This window comes from Garra rufa, chromosome 23, assembly GCF_049309525.1.
Source record: "Garra rufa chromosome 23, GarRuf1.0, whole genome shotgun sequence".
Taxonomy (NCBI): domain Eukaryota; kingdom Metazoa; phylum Chordata; class Actinopteri; order Cypriniformes; family Cyprinidae; genus Garra; species Garra rufa.
The window spans coordinates 11,751,701-11,775,032 of NC_133383.1; the positions used below are offsets into that span (position 1 = coordinate 11,751,701).

The 23,332-nt window shown below is 37.5% G+C and overlaps 1 protein-coding gene across 1 annotated transcript in view; it reads right to left on the bottom strand.

Moving 5' to 3' along the window:
* Positions 1–1,080: 1,080 nt before the first annotated feature.
* The window catches only part of myo18aa (myosin XVIIIAa), a 42,554-nt gene continuing 20,302 nt past the window's right edge, over positions 1,081–23,332 (bottom strand). Inside the window, exons 25-45 of the mRNA XM_073829004.1 lie at positions 21,193–21,336; positions 20,693–20,782; positions 20,380–20,499; positions 17,774–17,891; positions 17,338–17,465; positions 17,038–17,192; positions 14,495–14,618; positions 14,162–14,362; positions 13,836–13,946; positions 13,593–13,697; positions 13,356–13,502; positions 13,157–13,270; positions 10,045–10,161; positions 9,611–9,694; positions 9,244–9,381; positions 7,307–7,492; positions 6,967–7,106; positions 6,722–6,766; positions 4,138–4,260; positions 1,957–3,410; positions 1,081–1,217 (exon numbers count right to left, since the gene is read on the bottom strand). Coding sequence (XP_073685105.1) covers positions 1,970–3,410; positions 4,138–4,260; positions 6,722–6,766; positions 6,967–7,106; positions 7,307–7,492; positions 9,244–9,381; positions 9,611–9,694; positions 10,045–10,161; positions 13,157–13,270; positions 13,356–13,502; positions 13,593–13,697; positions 13,836–13,946; positions 14,162–14,362; positions 14,495–14,618; positions 17,038–17,192; positions 17,338–17,465; positions 17,774–17,891; positions 20,380–20,499; positions 20,693–20,782; positions 21,193–21,336 — 3,831 coding nt within the window. The 3' untranslated portion in view covers positions 1,081–1,217; positions 1,957–1,969. The remainder of the gene's footprint in view (positions 1,218–1,956; positions 3,411–4,137; positions 4,261–6,721; positions 6,767–6,966; positions 7,107–7,306; positions 7,493–9,243; positions 9,382–9,610; positions 9,695–10,044; positions 10,162–13,156; positions 13,271–13,355; positions 13,503–13,592; positions 13,698–13,835; positions 13,947–14,161; positions 14,363–14,494; positions 14,619–17,037; positions 17,193–17,337; positions 17,466–17,773; positions 17,892–20,379; positions 20,500–20,692; positions 20,783–21,192; positions 21,337–23,332) is intronic.

The following is a 23,332-nucleotide window of genomic DNA, read 5'->3' on the forward strand; positions in this document are numbered from 1 at the left end:
GCAAACTTGATAATATAATATAATATAGCATGTAAACCTTTATCTCAGGATCAGATGGCACACACCAAAAAAAAAAAAAAAAAAAATTACCCATTGTGCGTTTAGTAGCGGTTTGTTGCATATGACAAAAATATAAGAGCTGGCTCAGTCGCCTGGCTATATGCAAATTCAGGTAATAAGGACTGAAACTATCTTACTGGCACTCTTTAGTCATATCTGTCAGAAATCAAGATCACAGCCATAAAAATGGATCAACATTTTTTATTTACAATAAAACAAATGCAAAACTCTTTCTTATATATATATTGCTTTTATATATCATTTTGCTTTTACTGCATAAGCCACTGAACACAAACAGTCTCTTGTTTGCATGTATTTTCATAATAAAAGTCTTATTTAATGCATAGAAAAACAGGGGAGGACACACACACTACACATGCACACACCACACTTACCCACAGACACATCAGAAATTATTAGACTCCCATCAATAATTAAATTTGGCAGAGTTCAATTATATAGTACTAAATTATTATCTTAAATTAAGAGTTATAAATGTAATTTAAGGCCCAAACATGAAGCACCCCCAAGAAAATCTAAAAATAAAAAATAAACTAAATCATATAGAGGTTTAGAATTAAAATGCTGCCATTCAGTAAACCAGTGCTAAATTAACTTCCTCTGGTTAACAATAGTTCACCAGCTCACAAAGAAACAAAGAGAGAAAGATAAATATCTTATTTCATTAACTGCAAACTACAGTAGAGCTGTGCAACACAGTTCACACCAGAAAATCCAAGGCAATGAAGCAGATACTCTAACCAAACAAAATAAACATACATTAGATAATATATTACTTCATTTTCTTGGAGAGGTTGTTGATGGAGACACGTGAGATCTAAATAAATACATGTGCCACGCAGCTGCAAAAAAAATTCTCTAAAACACATTGTATATGTAGACCAGCGGTGATAAACTTTAGTCCCATTGTCGGCTATGAAGAAACCAAAGTGAATCAGTACTAGGGTAGATGAGAGGTAAACAGAGGCACATTTCAGTGCACGTGAGCAGTATATCAGATCTATGCGGCGCTTTCCGAAGAATGGCCATCACCATTACTGTCTTTCAGGATAGTACTTTCAGTTTGTGTAGTGTCTTTCTGAGGTCCAGTATTGTCTTCATCATGTGGCACTGAGTGTGGTCTGTAGACAGCGGGGCTGGAAGGAAAAAAAACAAAAGATTTTTTTAGAACCAAGAAGAGAAGATTATAGCCACACATTCAGACCTGTCCCTTGCGAGAGGTCAGACGGGTACAATGGCATGCAGAGATCGATAGCAGGGCAAAAGTCATGGGTGAATGTTCCTGACTGGTCAAAAATGCACATCCACTCTGCAATAAGGCCTTGCTGAATTATCAGTTTTAACTCCTCCAGTACCTCTAAAGTTTTTTGTACATTAATTGTGGCTTACTGCGTTTCCTAGAACATCTTTTGTTGGTCCTGGAACAAAAATCCTGCTTTAAGCCTTCCTTATTATCCCTTATCTTTTCCTGTTAAGTATCCAACATACTCCTAACCATTACCCATAAAATTAAATGGTTGAAAATGATTTTGGCTTTTATATCTCCAAAATCTAAGTCTAACCTACCACAAAAGATCTGATTGATAGTATATTGTTCTAGAACCAACAAGGAACATGTCCTACTTGACAAACTCAAAATAAGTATTTGTATTAGTACAGTACTCTATGTGGCCACGCTTTGAATCTCTATGTCCAAACCCAAACCCATGTTCGGACAACAGTGTGATGGCATGCTATTCAATCCAGTGATACAAAGAAGGTCATTAATGTTTTCGCACTCTTTAGAGTTTAACACACACACAGCAGAACACATCATGCGTTTAGAGAGAAGCTTCTTGAAAACATCAATCCTCAGTCTGGCCCATCCAGGGTCACCTGTTAATGATCCTTAATCGCTGTCAGGCTTGTAGAGATACTTCATGACCAGACTGTCCACCTTCTTCTTCTGTTTCTTTACTTCTTTTTTGCTGGGGGGTCGTTCTTCATCAGGACTTTCCAGACCCGCATCTGAGGTTTTCTGTGCTGGGGTTCTCTTCACGCTGTTTGAGCTGCGATATGAAACTGTTGATGCAGAGCTTGAAGATGATGATTCAGAGTCAGATTCTGACTTGGACGATTCAGAGTCTTTCTTTCTTGAGCTTCTAGATCCTCTCTTTTCTTTCTGCCTGGAATGGCGCCGAGAACGACCCTCATCTGAGCTGTCAGACTCAGAGCGCCTGCTCCTCTTCTTGTTCTTTTTCTTGCTGCTCTTGGAGCTGAAGGAACTCAGCGAGCTTCTGGAACGTCCAGAATCTACAGCAGAACCTGAAGCTGAGCGTCTTAGACTGGATCCGCTGAGGCCTAGATTTTCATCGCCCTTGTCTTCCAACAAACCTTTGATGCTCTTCCTGTCTTCTTCCTCTCCTGCACTGCCACCTCCCTCCTCTTCTTCATCTGAGTCTTCTAAGCTGCGGCGTTTGAATTTAATTGGCTTGAAGCTGAGGACTTCATTGATGGCTTTTTCTAGGTCGGGGTCTAGGTAGTTGCGGTGGCTCACAGGTTTAACGTCAGAGGCATCCAGTGGGTTCTCAGAGGAGCGTAGCTGGGCAGGAGTGGACAGACTACGGCCCACCGAGCGTGGACTGTATGCGGCCACGCTCACAGAGTCAACATCATCATCGTCATCAACATCATCATTATTCAAACGAACACCAAACTCACTAAGTCGCGTACTGCGGGCTAGAGAGATTCGTGAGCCGACGCTGGTGCTTCCAGGACTGCGGCTTCTAGATCGTTGGCTTGTGGTACTTGTTGGCCCGTAATCACTACGGCTGTCATCCATCCAAGAAGTACTACGACGCAAGCTGAAGCTGCTCACACCAGAAAGAGCGTCATCATCTTGGTCAATCCCGCGGCGTGTGGAAGCTCGGCTCGGGGCCACTGAGGACACCATGGACTCCTTGTCAAATTCTGGACTGCTTTTGGTCCAGCGCCGGTCTAGGCCTTTCCTGGCCCTACTGGCAGCCTCAGAGTAAGCCTGAGAGATTACTGAACCCCGGTCATCCAGGTCATCACCAGTCTGAGGCCTGTCTGCGGATTTGCTTTTAGCTTTGCGCAACGACACTCGGTCAGGCATGTCCGGCTGCTCCCGAAGGGTGCTGAAGAGAGAACTGTCATCCCCTGCACCTCCGTTCCAGTCCTTCTGATTGGAGCGTTTCCTGTAGCTGAGCGAGCTCATCACAGACAACGGACGGCTCTCGTCTGAATCCTTTTTTACTTCCTCCTTCCCCTCTTTTCCCTCTTTCCCTTCTTTTATATCTTTCACATCTGCATTAGCAGCATTGGTGTGTCTGAGACGGACAGAAAACACATTAAAAGCGGCAGAATTGCAGATGTCAGTGAATGAAACAGGATGATACCCGTGACAGAGATAAACATGAATTCAAAGAACGGAAGATTTGAGAGGTAATTTAGGAGCATATTTTACACCAACCCCAGGAATAAACTTAAAAGGATTAAACTCCTAATGGCAGTTATGTAACTGCACCGTTCTAATACTACTGAGGAACACAACAGTAACAGCAGCTCCGGTGAGACAGTCATGAATTCAACGCCATCAAATGCTGAGCTTGAGCTTGTTAGCAGATGGAGAAGACATATGTATGTCTTGGCTGGTACTCTGGTAAACCACATCAGTAGCGCCCCCAATGTTCTTATTCTGTAAATTTAGCTACTAATTGCCTTTGAACGATTGTTCAATCAGCTCTCCACAGAAACTTATGGAGAGGGTTCACTAGCCTAAAGATTAAAAAAATATATTTTTTTATCTTTAAAGCTTTTTCTGGGGAAAATGTGACCCTGGACCACAAAAAGTATATTTGTAGCAATAGCCAACAATACATTGTATGAAATAGTTTTATGCTATCCTAACAAACAATACATCAATGGAAAGCTTATTTATTCAATATAAAATTCCAAAAAATGGCCCTTATGACTAGTTTTGTGGTCTAGGTTCACAAATTATCTCAGTCCTTGAAATGAAAGTCTAGTATGCAACAAAAGGAGTTCCATACTGACCTGGTGGTCTTCTGGGTGCCCTCATCAGAGAGTGTCTTGACTGATCCTTTGCTCTTGTAGAGCAATGACTTCACCCCATCCACGCGGTCCTCCACCTCAGAGTCCATATCTGATTCATCTCCACTGCCAATAAGAGAAGCTCAATCAAATACAGCAGCTGACATAAAGGTCATTTTGGCTGGTCAAGGCAGGAGGGCTATGATACGTCAGTTAGTTGTTAGTACCACAACAAAAAGCGGTTTTAATAAAAGAAATAAGGGAAAGGAGGATTTCAGTCCATTCCACAACAACTGTCAGATCTTTTACTGCATTCTCTCTGTGGAGATCTGCAAACGCAGTGGTACATCATATCATTCCCATGAGCCTTTACAGTTACTATTATAGTTTATATCAGGTTTTGATTTTAGGAATATACACAAAAGCTTATACAAGCATAAATCTTTCTACTAAAATTGCACAAACACAAATCAGCGACACCATGAGTACACTGGATTGAGGCTACCCAATGTTTCTGGAGAATTTCAACTTACTGTCACACAATTTAAAGCTTAAGCACACACACAGCTCACATTCAAACACTAATCGACTGTGACAATCTGCTTCTATTAGTTGCATATCGCAGTTCCACCCAATTACAGCAAATCAACCGAATGCAATTGATTCCTCCCTACCCAAATCCAAGCAGTTACACTTGCACAACAACACACATGCACACATCACAACTTGCTGAGTAGTTAAGTAGCAAGATGCACTAGGAATTCACTGAACTTTATGCGGAAATGCAAAATTCGCTCTGGAAGTGAAAACTTAAAGCGTTAGTTCACCCAAAAATGAAAATCAGCCCATGATTTACTCACCCTCAAGGCATCCTAGGGGTATATGACTTTCTTCTTTCAGACGGATGCAATCAGAGTTATAATAAACATTGTTCTGGCTCTTCCAAGCTTTATAATGGCAATGGGAGGGTTTTTTTTTTTTCAACAGTTCAAAAAAAGTCAGATAAAGTGCATCCATCTAGAGCTGTGCAATTAATCGAAATGAACAGTTTCTATTTTGATTTCTGCTTCAAACGATCATGAAAATACAGTAATAGAGATGAAATGATGATTGCGCCCCATTCCGCCCCTAGTGGTGCGCTTTCGCTCCTCCATAAAAGCCAAATTTCACATGCAAATCAGCAAAATCATATAACGGGACTTTAATAAAATGGGACGTGCTTTATTTATAAATGTTTTTTTGATGTGTTTTTAAAAGCGAGAAAAAGAACTTGCGCTGATCTGTGTATGCGCTCAGAGAAGTTATCTTTTAACTCAATGTGCGCGCCTAAACAGTCAAATACACGCAAAAATATTTAAAATTGAGGCACTTGGTGATTATTCATGTAAACCCTTGTCAGTTATGTCTTATATGATCATAAACAGTTGAGAATACGTGTGTAACAGTATATTGGATCTGTGTGGCTCTTGAAGCAGCAACAAATAATATTCCTTCTGCCATCTCTGTGCTTAATATTAATAAAACCTAAAAATACAAAGAGAAAAATCATTTACTGGTCTTGAATGAAGGACTTTTGTAGTTTTAATAAGAAACAAATCATGTTTAATTATTACAGCGAAGACGGTGTTTTATTTTACATTCAAATGATTACATTCAGTTTCTGTAGTATTGTTAGATTTTAGACTTGAATAAAAGTATTCAGTATATTTCTTTTTCCAAAAAAAGCACAGTTTTTTTTTCATTTGTATCTTTTTTTTCAGTTTTATTGCTATCTTTAAATTATTCACTAATATAAAGTTTTGGACCCAGCCATAATCGTGTTAAATAACGTCATTATGTTTTTTGTCAAAATCGAGCAGCCCTACATCCATCCATAACAAAAAGGTTCCAGTGAGTGAATAAAGGCCTTCTGTAGCGAAACGATGCGTTTTTGTACAAAAAAAATCCGTATTTAAAAATAACTTTTCAACATGCATATTTCTCGTACAAAATCGCATCGATTCCCTACAGCCTTTATTTACCCCCAGAGCCATGTGAGGCCCTTTTTATTATGGATGGATGCACTTTATTGGACTTATTTTAGACTGTTGAAGAGAAACATTCACCCATTGCCATTATAAAGCTTGGAGGAGTCAGAACAATTTTTAATATACCTCCTAATATACACATAGGATGCCTTGAGGGTGAGTAAATAATTTTTATTTAGTTATTTTTCATTTTTTTGGTGAACTTACCCTTTGATACATTAATTTGCATTTTCAAACAAACCGAATGAAAACGGATCTAGAGTGGGATTAATTTAACAGTGGTTTCTCTGTTTTTCAGTTTTTAAGTGTGATATTTTCATATTTTCTTGGGTGTATAAATGGCTCTAATGAAAAGATGGCTGGTGTAATGGGTAAAAACAGATGGGCAACACATAATTGTTAAACATGTACAGCACATGCTCATGAGGACAGGAAAATGCTGCTGTATTAAATTAGTTGTTTGACTGCAGATTAATACAACAGCATCACATGTTCTTACAATGAATAGCATTACAAACTCAAACCAACAAACAGAAACAAACACCATTTAGTATCCTCACGTTTTGTTCTTTCTTTTCTGATACTTTGTCACCATGTCTTGTAAACTGGCAAAAATAAAATAGATGAAAATAAAGAGGAAAATAAGTAAGTAGATCATATAAAAAAAAGAAAGGAAGAAGAAGAAAAGCGAAAGAACTTAAAATAGGTCTATGTAAACGATGTAACATGCAGTGGTCATCCTGATCAACTTCAGAGAATTGTTGCCATGGGAACAGTGGCACTGACAGGAGGCTAATCCTCATACCTGTTGATGAGGTCATCATCATCATCCGTCTCTATTTCATCTTCCATAGCAGCCTGCAGGTCCCCAATCCGCTTAAAGGCCAACTTCAAATCTGCTTGCAAGCTCTGATTGGCTGCTTCCAGACTTTCAATATCCATTTCCTGTTAAAGTCCAACCAAAGTTAAAAAAATTACCAGGGTTTTACCACAGTAACCATCTATGGTTTTACCAGTACTATGGATACTATACAAGAACTATGCCACTTTTCATAAAAGATTCTTTGCTGCAGTTCCTCTTTATCGTAGTTGCTATAGTGATGGCAAGAGAATCTCCATCCAGCAGGGGGCGCTCTAGAACTCACCAGCTCGTGTTTTTTGCGACTGGCTTCTGCCTCTTTCTTAGACAGTTCAGTCATCTCCTCCTTTATGTCCCGGATCTGCCGTTGCATGCGCTTGTTCTGATCCTTCTCCCGGTTTTCGCTGCCAATTCGCTGGTCTCGCTCCTCAGTCATCTTCTCCAGGTTTTCCTTAAGCCGTGTTACAAGAGACTGGAGGACGAACATGGACAGATGGAAAAGCCAAAGATTTAGAGCTCATAAAAAAGATAGACAGAAACACACTGAAACAATTCGCAGTTAATGAATAGTAGTTGTTTATCTGCTAGTGCAATCTGCAATCTTTGTGCTCTGTTATTGGTTGAAAACTAAAACTATACTGAAATGAAATAAAAACTACTTATATAACATTAAAGGAATAGTTCACCCAAAATTCTGTCATTAATTGCTCACCCTCATGTTGTTCCAAACCCTGAAAACCTTTGTTCATCTTCGGGACACAAATGAAGATATTTTTGATGAAATCCGAGAGATTTATGACTCTCCATAGACAGCAATGCAACTGAAATGTTCCCAGGCCCAAAAACATGTCTATGTGACATCAGTGATGGATCAGAAAACTCTTGAATTTCATCAAAAATATCTTATTTGTGTTCCGAAGATGAACGAAGATCTTTTGGAACAACTTGTGTCACGAATCAGGGCTGCGGTGTTTTCCCTTCCCCACCAGAGGTCACTGTCTCCCTTCCTCCCGCACCCCACTCCTCTATATTGATCACACCTGTCTTGTTGCACACACCTGTCACACACTTTACACCCACAGCTGTTCCCCATTACCACAGACTATATAGTCTCCCCTCTCCCTAGACTCTGTCTGGTTGGATTAATTCAGTTCTGTCTTGCTTTCGTGTGCTGTCTTGTTGTGCCATGTTGACTTTTTGTTCTTGTCATTAAAATTACACCTTACCTGCATTTGGACCCTGACCTCATCTCTTGTGACAACTTGAGGATGAGTAATTAATGGCAGATTTTTTTTTCCAGAACAAAGACTTACAGTTAATTTATTCACCCCCTTGTCATCCAAAATGTTCATGTCTTTCTTTCTTCAGTCGTAAAGATGAATGTTATGTTTTTTGAGGAAAACATTTCAGGATTTCTCTCCATATAGTGGACTTCTATGGTGCCCGCGAGTTTGAACTTCCAAGATGTAGTTTAAATGCAGCTTTGAAGGGCTCTAAATGATCCCAGCTGAGGAAAAAGGGTCTTATCTAGCAAAACGATCAGTTATTATAAAAAAAATTGACAATTTATATACTTTTTTAACCTTAAAAGCTTGTCTTGTCTAGCTCTGCATGTACTCTGTGTATTCTGGTTCATGACAGTTAGGGTAGGTCGAAAAACTCCCATCTCATTTTCTTCTCCAAATTCAAAATTGTCCTACATCGCTGCAGAAGTACCTACCCAGTGTTTACAAAATGAACGTGCAAAGAAAATCAACAACAATTTTGAATTTGAAAGAGAAAATTCGAGTTTTTCAGCATACCCTAACTGCCATGAACAGGAATACACAGAGTACACGCAGAGCTAGACAAGACGAGCATTTGAGGTTAAAAAGTATAACAATTTTTTTTTTTTTTAAGAAAATACCCCATCGTTTCGCTAGATAAGACCCTTCTTCCTCGGCTGGGATCATTTAAAGCTCTTTGAAGCTGCATTTAAACTGCATTTTGGAAGTTCAAACTTGCGGGCACCATAGAAGTCCACTATATGGAGAGAAATCTGTCCACTATATAGAGAGAAATTGTATTCCTCAATAAAACATAATTTCTTTACGACTGAAGACAAAAAGACATGAACATCTTGGATGACAAGGGGGTGAGTAAATTATCTGTTAATTATTGTTCTAGAAGTGAATTTCTCCTTTAATTCATTTGTCATGCAGTGTGAGCTGTCACATGACTCACCTCCAGACGTTTAGTCTGGGTCCTCTCATATTCTAGTTTAGTCTCCAGTTCACGGATCTTGGCTTCCTGACGGCTGACCAGTGATTTCTCCACCATAGACTGTTCCTGAAATTCAAGCTGTGACTGCAGGGAGTGAAGCTGCCAAAAAAATAAAAACACAGGTCATGTTTAAGATTGACTCATGTTTCAGTCCACATTCGACCAGCCCTCTGCACCTCTCTCCCTGCATGGGCCTTAACCATCTACAAATGCACCATATACTGTAGAAAATAATGATTGAGGGGATAGGAGGCGATTTTAGGCTCCTGCAAAGAATGAAAAGAGCATCTGCCTTTTTAGTGTATTTATTAGGAGATTTATTTGGTACCTTGTCTTGGATCTCTTGTTTTTCCTTCATGGCCTCCTCCACCTGGGCCTGCAGGTCACTGATCTGCACCAGATCTCTTGTAGACTAAACACACACACATATGATATGGGTATATTTGTAGCAATAGCCAAAACACATTTTATGGGTCAAAATGATCGGTTTTTTTTTCTTATGCAAGTACATATTCATGTTCCATGAAGATATTTTGTAAATTTCCTACTGTAAATCTATCAGAACTTAATTTTTGATTAGTAATATGCATTGCTAACAACTTTAAAGGTGATTTTCTCAGTATTTAGATTTTTTTTGCACCCTCAGATTCCAGATTTTTAAATAGTTGTATCTTGACCAAATATTGTCCTATCCTAACAAACCATACATCAATGGAAAGCTTATAAATGGACCCTTATGTCCAGGGTCACATATGAGGTCACCTGAGCCACTGCAGCCTTGTGTTTCTTCATGAGTTCGTTCATGTCCTCCTGGTCCTCTTCAAAGCGAGACTGCAGGTCGTTCTTCTCTCTTTGCAGACGACTTATCTGCTCCTCCAACTGAGGGAGACAGAACAGACAGTGTTGGATGAGTACCTTGAATAGTTTTATTCACTTTTATTCATTTTCGAGGATGAGGAAATGTCACATAGCCTGTCTTTATCATCTGTTTGATTTGGCAGGTTTTACCATGTGAATACCACACCAAAATACTGCAGTTTGATTGGATGCACAGAGTTTGACATCGACAACAAAATATGTTTTCTCCTTTCTTTTTCTCTTTTTTTTTTTTGAAAACTACCAAACTCATTTATTACACATATTTATACACATACAGTATATAGCTATATCTAACAGTTGCATTTTATTCTGTGTTGTTTTTCTTTGCTCTCCATGACCCTTTCAGAACTAAACTGTCTAGAAAACCAAAAAACATAACTTTTAATAACAGAACATGTCCCATAATACAGCCACAGCAGCACTGCATAGTTCTAACAACTATGTTTCTGGCATTTTGGAGTATGAATTTAGAGTAACATTTCAGAGTGGGACTAAAACACTGTCATTACATACAGTAATTGCATATTTCTGGTTGAGGCTGTGACGAGGAGATTATACCCTTAAACTCTTCTATTTGACATTGTCTCCTCTTCTTCATAAATAATAAATCAAATGCACACCCCAATTGAACCATTTAAATCTGATTACCATATTTTTGGAGTCCTGAAAGAGCCTGTAGTGTGAATGGGGGAGGAATCAGAAAAGAGTAGCTGCACTGATTTTCATTTTATCTCCATCCTTTTTTCCTGTTGTCAGCGAGGTAAAATGTGAAGTGACAAATTCAGAATATATTTAAGACATAAAATTCTGTGTGGATCAGGATTTGTGTCAATGGGATTTCACTGTGGGTGGAGCCAGACAGCATGACGCTGCAGGAATAAAACCAAGCAACTGTCAAAATGTCTTGTCGGCTGTCACAGTCATAGTCAGTTAGGACAAAAACTCAGATAAACATGGAAGAGACAGGATTTAACGTTTTATCGCGCCATGCTTGGTTAAGACACCATGATTCAGGGTTTCTGTATCTGACTCTGGAGGTTTAAATTCTGTCTCTCTGGAATATTTATTCTAAATGGTTTTTCCATCAGCCTGAGCAAAAAATGATTGAACTGTAAGCACTTTATTTCTCTTTACCCAACGGTTTAAGTGAATCTTGACACATTTACTGCTCTATTTAACTAAAATAATGAATTTTGCGCTAAACTAACATATTTCACCCCAACAGCTCTGATGAATCTGGTGAACAAATTGAAATTTTCTAAAGTAGGAAAACACATTTTGAATGGCACAGTCTATCCTGTGTAAATTTCTAAAAAAGATGTTGATGACTGTCATTCTGTTGTCCGAATTGATTAGCCAATCAATTTCACACAGTGTACTGCTCATTAACTGTGAAACTTGTGAAACATGTAAAAATGTGGGGTTTTTTTCTCTTTAGAGTTGTAAAGGTCATAAATGTTGTATAAGAAGCCCTTGTCTTGTTTACAAGCAACAAACTGCAATAAACAAAATTAACAAAAAAAACTTAAGACGATAATCAGACAGTAATCAGACTGTAAATAAACATTTTAAACAACTAAAGGACAAACAATAAAGTAAACCTACACTAAAGTAAACAATCAAATGGTAAACAAACACCCCAAACAATCAGAAAGTAAACAAACACTTTAAACAACAGCAAACAAAAGATGATAATCAGACAGTAATCAGACCGCAAACGAACATCTTAAACAACTAAACGGCAAACAAAAGACGATAATCAGACAGTAATCAGACCGTAAACAAACGTCTTAAACAACTAAACAGCAAAATAAAAACGATAATCAGACATTAATCAGACTGTAAACGAACATCTCAAACAACTAAACAGCAAACTAAAGATAATAATCAGACAGTAATCATAAACAAACATCTTAAACTAAAACTAAACAACAAACAAAAGACGATAATTAAACGGTAAACAAACATCTTAAACAACTAAACAGCGAACTAAAGACAATAGACAGTAAACAAACATCTTTAACAACTAAACAGCAAACAAAAGACTATAATCAGACAGTAAACGAACATCTTAAACAGCTAAACAGCAAACAAAAGACTATAATCAGACAGTAAACGAACATCTTAACTAAACAGCAAACTAAAGGCAATAATCAGAAAGTAAACGAACATCTTAACTAAACCGCAAACAAAAAATGATAATCAGACAGTAAACAAACATCTTAAACAACTAAACAACAAACAAAAGATGATAATTAGACAGTAATCAGACCGTAAACAAACATCCTAAACAACTAAATGGCAAACAAAAGATGATAATTAGACACTAATCAGGCCGTAAGCGAACATCTTGAACAACCAAACAACAAACAAAAGACGATAATGAAACAGTAATCAGACTGTAAACAAACATCTTAAACAACTAAATGGCAACCAAAAGACGATAATCAGAAACTAATCAGAATGTAAACGAACATCTTGAATAACTAATCAGCAAACAAAAGACAATAATCAGACAGTAATCAGACCACAAACAAAAGTCTTAAACAACTAAACAGCAGACAAAAGACAATAATCAGACAGTAATCAGACCGTAAACGAACATCTTAAACAACTAAATAGCAAACAAAAGACGATAATCAGAAACTAATTAGAACGTAAACGAACATCTTAATCAACTAAACAACAGACAAAAGATGATAATTAGACAGGAATCAGATCGTAAACAAACATCTTAATCAACAGCAAACAAAATATGATAATCAGACAGTAAATTAACATCTTAAACAACTAAACGGCAAACAAAAGACGATAATCAGACCGTAAATAAACATTTTAAACAACTAAAGGACAAACAATAAAGTAAACGAGCACAAACAATCTTATATAAATAAACACTATATGTTTGAACAAACATGTGAATAAATCATTAAAACTGGTCCTGTTTAGGACCACTGAACTGTTTCCAAATAAAACTAAATAGAATTCAACTCACAGCCATCTTGGCTTTGGTGATGTCGTCCATCTGGATATGAAGGTCTTCAATTTCCAGCTCCATAGACTTGCGTGCTTTAACTGCGGATGCGCAGGCAAACTCTGACTCCTCCAACTAAACCAAATACAACATACATTTGATTTATCGATCCAGTGAGGGACATTAATTCTAATTTCTACAGTTCTGATTTTAATTCTACCTTATTTTTGAGTGCGGTGATCTCTCTTTTGCTGGGCACATTACCCTTTAGGTGATCCAGCATCATCTGCGCATCAGCCAGAAGAACTTTTGTGCGCTTCAGATCCTTCCTGAGACGTTTCTCTGTCTCTACATCCTTCTGACCAACCTGTTATATGGTGTAATAAAGTGTTTGTTTTTTTTGTCGAGTGTGGTATTGTATGCTATCTGCAATTATTGTGTTCTGTTGTGTTAGTACCTGTTCCTGTGCCATCATCAGTTTGGACTCCAAGTCTCTCTTTTCTTTTAGAACTCTCTGTTTATCATCATATTCCTCCTCTAACTGTACTTCCATCTGCTTCAGCTACGCACACACGCACACACACACACACACACACACACACACACACATTTCAAAAGAGCCATTAGAAAACATGGAGGTCTTAAATTGTTTTAAATAGATTTAAACCCAAGAGAAGGGGTTCATATTCTGTATGTTTACCTTCTTACTGCAAGACAGTCTGATGTCCTCCACTTCCTCATCTTTACTCTCCAGCTCTTTAGAGTGCGTTTGTCTCAATCTCTCCATCTCCATTTCCAAACGCAGTTTAGCCTGAATAACACACACTCTTACTTTTAGTTTTCAGTTTCTGCTTCTTTTTAGCAAGATAGTCATATAATTTTACTTTATTTGAGCTTCCATGTTTCCATGAATGAAAATTATTTTTAAGTGTATTAGTTTTAGTTAAGAATAACAATGGCACTAAACAGAACACAACATAATTCAGAGTTGCTATCCATCTTTGATTCAGCTGTTTTAGCTTGTACCTGTTCCAACATCTGAATGGTTCCAGCCTGTTCATCAAGCTCCTCCTCTTGATCTTTGACCTTTGCTTCAAGGTCACGCAGTTGCTTCTTAACCTTTGCGAGCGAAGCCTCGTCTTTCGACTCCTGAGAGGATAGATCCTGGAGCTCGGATTCTAGCTGCTCTATTTTCAGATTGACCGTACACAGCTCTGTGTCCTTCTCCTGTTTGTTAAATTTGAATGAATTTGCCATTAGCTAATGGTTTTATCTAAAGCAGTTTACCATTGACTTATTACAGAAGCAGTGTCCTGCTTAGGGATGCAAGAGAGAGCAACACACACTATTTAGTCTCACCTGTAGCTGTTGTTTGATTGTAAACACCTCGCCAGTTAGGATATCTCTCTCCCGGCCCAGTTTCTCCCGCTGGTTTCTCTCCTTCTGTAGTTCCTCGTGAAACTGGTTCTTCTCCACATCAAACCTGACAGAAATGTCAGAAGATAGACAGGTTTTGAGACATGTAATTTCAACCACAGTATGACAGGAGCAACATGATAATCTGCCCATATCTACATTGGGCATAAGCTATCAGACTATGGAAGCCTGTTTAAAAAAATAAAAAAAGATCATTCTGACTTTTTATCTCACAATTCTGACATTATTTCTCAGAATTGTGTGATATTAGCTTACAATTGCGAGAAATAAAGACAGAATTGCGAGACAAATATTTTTTTTCTCACAAATGCAAGTTTGTATTTCAGAATTCTGACTTCTTTCTCACAAATGCAGATTTGTATCTAACAATTTTGACCTTTTTCTCAGAATTGTGAGATTTAAACATAATATTTATAAAGTTATAAAGTCTAATTTTGTGGAGAAAAAAAAGACTTCTCAGAATTTATGAATTTATAGTTTATATTTCACAATTAGGACCTAATACCTTGCAATATTACAAAATTCAAATGAAAAAAGTTAGAATTGTGATTTTATATCTCGTAATTCTAACTTTTTTCTTGCAAATATGACTTTTTTCTTGGAATTCTGTTTTTTCTCGCCATTCTGACTTTTTACTCAGAATTGCGTGATATAAACTTGCAATTCTAACTTCTTTCTCACAAATGCGAGTTTGTATCTCACAATTCTTAAAATAAAAAAATAAAAACTCACAATTGCAAGTTATAAAGTTAAATTTTGAGGGGAAAAAATATGTAATTTATGGAGTTTATATCTCACAATTCTGACTTAATAACTCGCAATTTTGAGTTTACACTCTTAAAAGTAAAGGTTCTATGAAGAACCTTGAACATCCATGGAACCTTCAAATGAACAAACCACTGAAAAGGTTTTTTATAGTAGAAAAAGTTTTTTTTTTTTAGATTTTTAAAGTGTTCTTTAAAACGGTTCTTTTAGGAACTCTTCACTGAAGGTTTTTCCGGTTTTTGGAACCTTTATTTTTAGGAGTGTTTTTCACAGAATTCTGAGAAAAAAAGTCCGAATTGCGAGTTTATATCTTACAATTATGATTTTATTTCTCAGAATTGCAAATTTTATTTCTTAAAATTGAAAAAAAAAAGAGTTTATATCTTGCAATTCTGACTTCAAACTCACATTGCAAGTTATAAAGTTAAATTTTGAAGGGAAAATATAGAAAAAGACTGATATATTCTCAGAATTTATAAATGTATAAAGTTTATAATATACATTTCTGAGAAAAAAACTTTATATCCCACAATTCTGACTTTATTTCTCAGAATTTTGACTTTATGCCTCGCAATTCTGACTATATAAGTTTATATCATGTAATTCAGAAAAAAAAAAATCTAAATTGTTTATTTTTTATTTAGTGGCAGAAATGGCCTTCTATATCAAACACAAACAGTCGGTAGGCATTCAAGCAGACACTTCCACATCTGCTTCTGATTTTGTAGATTTTCAGATCACAAAATGTTAATCTGCATTGTTAGTAGAAAACCGTTGGATTTGTAAGAGTTTTGAGTAAGCCTCTTTTTCCTTTTTCAACTCTCCAGATGCTGGAAATTCTGTGAGCAAAATGAAGCCTATGCACTGAGCTGAGGTTACTCATGAATTGTCAAGCATGTTGAGATTTAGTTCCAGCTGTGATCAGCTTTTTTCGTTTTTTAGCTATGAGCAACATCAGCCAAATACTAAACAAAAACACACATACAAAAATAAAAACAGTCCAGCAATAAACCCCAAGCTTAAACAATCAGACAGTAAACAAAAAACAAAACACTCAAACAGTAAACAAACAGCCTAAACAATCAGCGTAAACAACAAACAGTAAACAACCAAACAGTAAACAAGCAGTTCAAATAGAGATGTAATCATACAATAACCAACACACTGAGATGTCTAGGAATAAACAATCAGTAAACGAACAGCCCAACTAACCAGAAAGTAAACAAACTGCTAAAACAACTAAACGGCAAACCAAAGACTGTAAACGAACAGCTTAAACAGCTAAATGATAAACACAAGACAGCAGTCATACAGTAACTGAGCAGCCTAACTGAACGACACACAAACAACAGTAAACAAACTACTTAAACAAACAGTAAAACAATCAAAGAGTGAAGAAACAACATAAATTGTTTACTATACTGTGTGACTGAACAAACTGTATGATTAAACAATGAGTAAACAAACAGCCAAAACAATAAAGTAAACAAACCACTGAAACAATCAAACCATAAATATATGGCCCAAACAACCACAGAGTAAACAATAATCAGAAAACTCTATCATCAGACCCCAGCAGGTGACCTGGCAGGAGCCTGAAGACAGAGTGAAATATGTGTGTGTGTGTGTGTGTGTGTGTGTGTGTGTGTGTGTGTGTGTGTGTGTGTGTGTGTGTGTGTGTGCGTATGATTGGCTCTTACTTCCTCTGCTTTCTCTCCAGCTCATGGTTGCGTCCCTCTTGATTTTCTAGGTGCAGTTTGGTGTCTTGCAGTTCAGCTGCCAACCGCTGGCATTTCTTCTTCAGCTGCTGGACTGATCGCTGAGACTCCTCTTGGTCAGCCTGCAAGTCCGCTAACTAACACAGAGAAAGAGACAGGAAGGTGAAGTTTTTAAAATTCTAAAGATGCTGAAGTGTTGCTGGTCAACGTCAGAGCTTATTGTAGCAGTTTCAATTCACATTCACATTGTGTGTGAGTGTGTATTTACTGTGCAGTACTAACTTTTCTGTCTAAGTGTCTTTTGTTCTGTTGTTCTGTCTCCAGCTTGTCATCCATCTCCTGCTGGAGTTTTTTCTTTGTGAATTCTGTGTCTCTGATGGCACGTTCATATTTCAGCCTCCATTCACCTCCTGACATGCACCAACACACAAAAACAGACAGATTCTTCCTGAGTTGTTGCGTTGCTGCTAGAGCGTGTGTGTGTACAGTATATGTGTGTGTGTGTGTGTGTGTGTGTGTGTGTGTGTGTGTGTGTGTGTGTGTGTGTGTGTGTGTGTGTGTGTGTGTGTGTGTGTGTGAGTGCAGTTTTTGACCAAACTGGCTCAGCGGCCAGAAAAAACATTTTCACCTAAAAAAATGCTATGTTCTTTTCAAAATGAAGTATTTCCATAATGAGCTCAAAGTGCTGTCTGATTGTGTGCTGTTGCTGTTGTTGTACCAGAATCATCGCCATCATTGTCCATCTCGCCGTTGAGTTCTGATGCTTGGAGTAGTCTGGCCTCCATGATCTCCATCTCCATGGACTCCATCTGTTTCTTCACAGCGTCAAACTTCACCTGAGTTTCAGAAAAAAGCAAAGAGAGGTGTGTTCTACAGCAGCCTACTCACAAAATACACTCCTAGCACAACTTTGACAGATTATAAAAGAAACTTTATAAACTGTAAAAATCGCTCCAACACAACTTTCAGTCAATGACATTAGCTACTCTATAATTTAAAGTAGGTAAATTATGTAACAGTAAATCTACACTTATGAAAAAGTTAGCTTCACTAAAAGATACTAAAATGAAAATGCCATATTGTTACCATATTAAAAACATAGTAAACTTTTAGTAGACAGCAACATTTTACTAAATAATGTACAAAAAGCATCCATTTTTGAATCTTTTTCTGTAAAATTTAAATATTTACAATTTCTATGACTTAAATCCAAATTCATATTAGTCTGAACAAACTGGTTTACTAATATGAATCAGACTTCCCAACTCTACATGTTAGACACATTTTAGATGAACGTTTTTGATTATTAAACTGCACATGCAATATAATGTGACAAAATATAGGGATGTAAATTATAGAGAACAAATTTCCTGATAATTTACTCTCCCCCATTTCATCCAAGATGTTCTCAAAGAAATTTATTTTTTGGAGGAAAACATTCCAGGATTTTTCTCCATATAGTGGACTTCAATGGAAGCCAACGGGTTAAAGGTCCAAATTGCAGTTTCAGTGCAGCTTCAAAGGGCTCTACACGATCCCAGCCGAGGAATAAGGGTCGTATCTAGCGAAACATAGTCACTTTGGAAAAGTCACGGCTGATGTAGGCAGAAGTACCGACCCAGTGTTTACAAAGCGAATTTGCAAAGAAAGTAAAATGTTATTTACAAAAATGGCAAAACAATGATGTTGGGTGATTTTGAAGTTGGAGGGAGAACATTTTTCGCCCTATCCTACCTTTTTGAATTGGAGTACACAGACGAAGAACTAACAGTGCATGACCTTTCCAATGTGATTACATAATGTTTGAAGTCAGGGATGCGCATCTCAGAGCTAGTGCAAGATGAGCATTTGTGGTTATTAAGTATAAACAGTTGTAATCAAAATTATTCAACCCCCCAGAGACCGCAGTACTTTACAAATACAAGCTTTTCTGAAGATCCAGGACTTTATAAAAATTGCATCTACAACAGTATACTGACATATTAAAAGTGATGGTGTCAATATAATAATATAATGTTTTTAAGTTACAGGATTTTTTAATAATACAGCTGTGTCATAATTATTCAATCCCTATTCAACATTGCCGTTTTGAGTCACTTATTTTTATGGTAGGGAACAAAGTCGTCTTAAAACACAAGCTATTAGAAACTCTATTAAAAAACAGAATTAGTTTGAGTTGTTATACATACATGCCTATGTTGAAGTTGAGTAGCAAATATTGTAGTCAACAGAGCTCTCACAAAAGCTATGGAGAAGAAATAGTTTTATTATATTAGAAAGTCTAAGGCTACATGAAGATTTCTAAGATATTAAATGTTCCTAGAGACACAGCTGGCAGTCTTATTCCCTATTTTAAAGTGTGTTGTACTAGAACATTTTTGAGGGTGTTGAACAAAAAAAGTACAATATCATAAAATGTTTGATCAGGGCAACTGAGAAAAACCTGCAATGTAGAGCCAAAGACTTGCAAGATGACCCGACGAAAGGTAGAAAAACATTGCAAAGTATAAGATGAACACAAGACAAGCATGGCTTTCATGTTGGGACATCTTGCCAAATACCACTCTTGACCAAGAAGAACAAAAAGGCTGACTTGAACATGCTAAAATTAATTTGGATAGACCTGTGGAGTTTTGGAAGAATGTTTTATGGAGTGATGTGACCAAACTGGAACTTTTTGGACCTATGGATCAGCAGATTGTCTGGTGCAAGATTGCAGTAGAGAGGTGACAGAAGCTTCTAAGTACTTCCAAGCAGCGCTTATTGGTGGTTTAAAAGAATAAAAGATTTTGCACCAAATTTGACCTTTGGGGGTTGAATAATTTTAAACATGAACGTTTAGAGCCAATTAGATTTTTTTTTCATTATTCATTCATTTTTGTTCTCAGAATAACTCAAAAGTGTACCAATAAACTTCTCCAATAGTGTACTGATGTTTTTGCTGAATTGTTTTCACAAAATTTTGTTCTCTGCAGCAAAATGTCTTGCAGGTCAAGGTGGTTGAATAATTTCGATTGCAACTGTACATTTTACTTTTTTAGAAAATGACTGATTGTTCTGTAGCTGTATTGAATCTGCAATTTGGACCTTCAACCCTTTGGCTTTCACTGAAGTCCACTATATGGAGAAAAATTCGGGATTGTTTTTCTTTAAAAACCTTAATTTCTTTTTGATTTAAGAAAGACATGAACACATTGGATGACATGGGGTGAGCAAAGTATCAGGAATTTTTTATTTTGGAAGTGAACTAATACTTTAAAAAGTTAACCTAGCGTCTATCTTTTATTTAGTTACTCCCCATCTCTGTTTAATAAAGACATGTACCTGCATGTCTTTCATGTCCTTCTCCAAACGCAATCTCTCGCTTGTTTCCGTCTCCAGCATCTGGGACGTTGACTCCGCAGAATTTCTCTCATCTGAAAGCTCTGCCGTCATCTCCGTGATCTATGTAAACACACATATGCGTTTGTTTTTAAAATTCAGATTTTATCGGTATGAATAAACTTCAATTTATTTGCAGAAACCTTTCTGCATTTTTACATTTCCATTAAGACATCACTTCTCAGGAATATTGTCTATCCTTATGGAGTTTTCTCAATATGAGTGGTAAAATAAGGCCCTGCTTTGCATTTCTTACTCGACTCTCCAGACGATCCGAGGTCAGACGTAGCTCATTTCTTTCCTTCTCCACCTTCTCCAGCTTCAACTTCAGATGCATGATCTCCTCCTACAAGCCAAATCAACAATTTAATCTCCAGGAAAAGACAATACTGAATATTTCGATAAGAACAAGATGATCTTTGGCCTGAGGCTTGTTGAGCTAATATTATATGATCTGATGTTCGTTTGATCAGGCGAGATCTTTCTGCCTTCAGGTGAGTTCAAGGAGGGGTTAGACGGCAATGTTGCATTTCTAAAGCAAATGCTTTGAGCCCGAATTGAGATGTGATGCCAACAGGAATCAAAGAGAAGTCCCAGCTCTAACGCTGATGCAACAAAAGCCCTCAGATCGTGCATCTTGAAGGCAATCGCGTCCACACACAAAGATAAACCTTCGAGCTCTACTGTAAACTGACAGGAGCTTTGCACAGAGAGCAAACAAGGGCATGGAATAAAGAGCAAGATGGAAAAACTCACGTCTTTTCCTCGAATCTGTTCTTCAGTGAGCTGAACCTCTACTAGAGGTCGTACGTTGGTGAAGAGCTTCCACCAGGGCCAGTCCTTCACACCACGATTCTTCTTAATGTTCTTTTGGACGCAACGGATGGCCAAATCCTGGATCTGAGAGACAGATTTGTTTTAAATGATTTAAAAGGAAAGTTCACCTGAAAATCTAAATTCTGTCATCATTTACTCAACCTCAGATTATTATGTAGCACATAAGTTGTCATAATTCAAAACCTTTACCAGCCCTAGTCTTCCTTCATAATAAATTATATTATATTAAATAGAGCGGCCCATATATTCATCTCTCTGGAATGACACGAGAATGATAGAATATTTGTTTTGACTAAACTATTCCTTTAATTTTTGCATTATGTGGGTTCAGAACAGGCTGATGATACAGATCTCCATCTGTGAATGACATGACAGTTGCATTAACCACGCGGCATGAATGATTAATGTTCCTTTGCAAACACAAACATAAAAGCCACAGTATGACTTTGATATGACATTTTTGAAAAAGTACAGAAAGATTTGCAAACCAAAAACTGTAAATCCGATTGGAATTAATTAAATGCACATTATGAAGAATTGAGAGGATTTTATTCAGAGGCCCGACTGCATGCCGTGATCTGAAAGTGTTCAGAGGAGCCTTTATTAATTAGACATCTTCTAATGACTAAAAATTCCAGGGAGACTAAACGGGAGAGCACTTAAGAGAAGTGGGTTTTTTTTTTCAGTAGTAAAATACTCCTACAATTTAAAATACAGAGACAAGGACATAAATTGTCGGTTAATTCCCTCAAGAAGTGTGAAAACTTATTCTGTGGTGCTTTCAAAACAGTCTTCGGTTTGTTTGAGCTGCACAACAACGGCAGCAGTGGCTCAACCAATGGGCAGAACAATTTGTTTGGCTGACCAAGGAGAAATAGGGGAGTTTTTTTGTGTGCAATTCTGCTTGGTGAACCCCTGGTATTAAGACTTGTATGGCTTAATATAACATAAATGATGTCTCTTTTACTGACTTAAAAAAAACACATGGTTTTATACATATTTTGGATTATAGGGGCGCCATTATTTTGATGACATGAAATGGTTGCACTTTGTGAGCTACTAGCGCTACTTGTTGCTACTTTTACAGCAACACAACTCAGAATACACAACTCAGAAAAAAAAAACACTGATACGATGATCATAGCTACTGAAAGAGCGTACAAGTGGCTTAAACCAAATGCCGTACCAGATCCATTTTTCCCCACAAGGAGTCTAAACGCCCTACCCTGGAAATCCAGAGGTCTCGCGAGAGCACAATTTGAATTGTCTCTGCAAGACACTCTGGCATCGAGCAATGATCCACATTACTGCATTACGTAAGCAGTTCTGGGAACCAATCAAATCGGTGTATCTGATGTAGGCGGGCCAGAGGCGAGCTAAGCTGATGACAACAGCGCTCCGACGTCCGGAATCATTAGTAAACAGATGAACACCAGTTGTTTGAAACGGCTTTGGCCGCTACAATGAACGAGTTAGACTTGGCTTTTCATATAAAAGAGGAACAGAAAACCGCGCTCGAATCGTTCCTTTGTAAGAAGGACTTTTTTGCTGTTTTGCCGACTGGATACGGCAAGAGTTTAATCCATCAGGTAGCTCCGCTGGTAGCTAAGCGTATGGGGCTTAGTGAAAACTTAGTGATTGGTCGTGGCGTTATCCAATTGCGTGCATTGAGAGTTTCAAATGCATGCTTGGTGCCGCCCCTCCAGTTAGACACTTTTCATTGCTCGATGCCAGACCCTTAATCTTAATAGATTAGGGTCTGGATTTTTCCAGGCTATAAACGCCCTGGATATCGAGTAAAATCCACACTGAGAAACTCCTTTAGTGGCTGCAGCGTCATGACCATTGTCGGCATGTTTACATCTAGCATTTCTCGTCTCTGCCATTTGTAAGCTCTTTCAGTAGCTGTAGTTTACTAAAAGCCTTAAAGGCATCAGGGCTAAAGTGGAAAGAACAAAGACGCAGGTTTTCTCTTCAAATATTTCTTCTCTTCTTATTTATAGGTAAGCAGTAAAGGCTTACATTGCTTCTCTAGTTGCCCTCCGACTGAAAATGACAA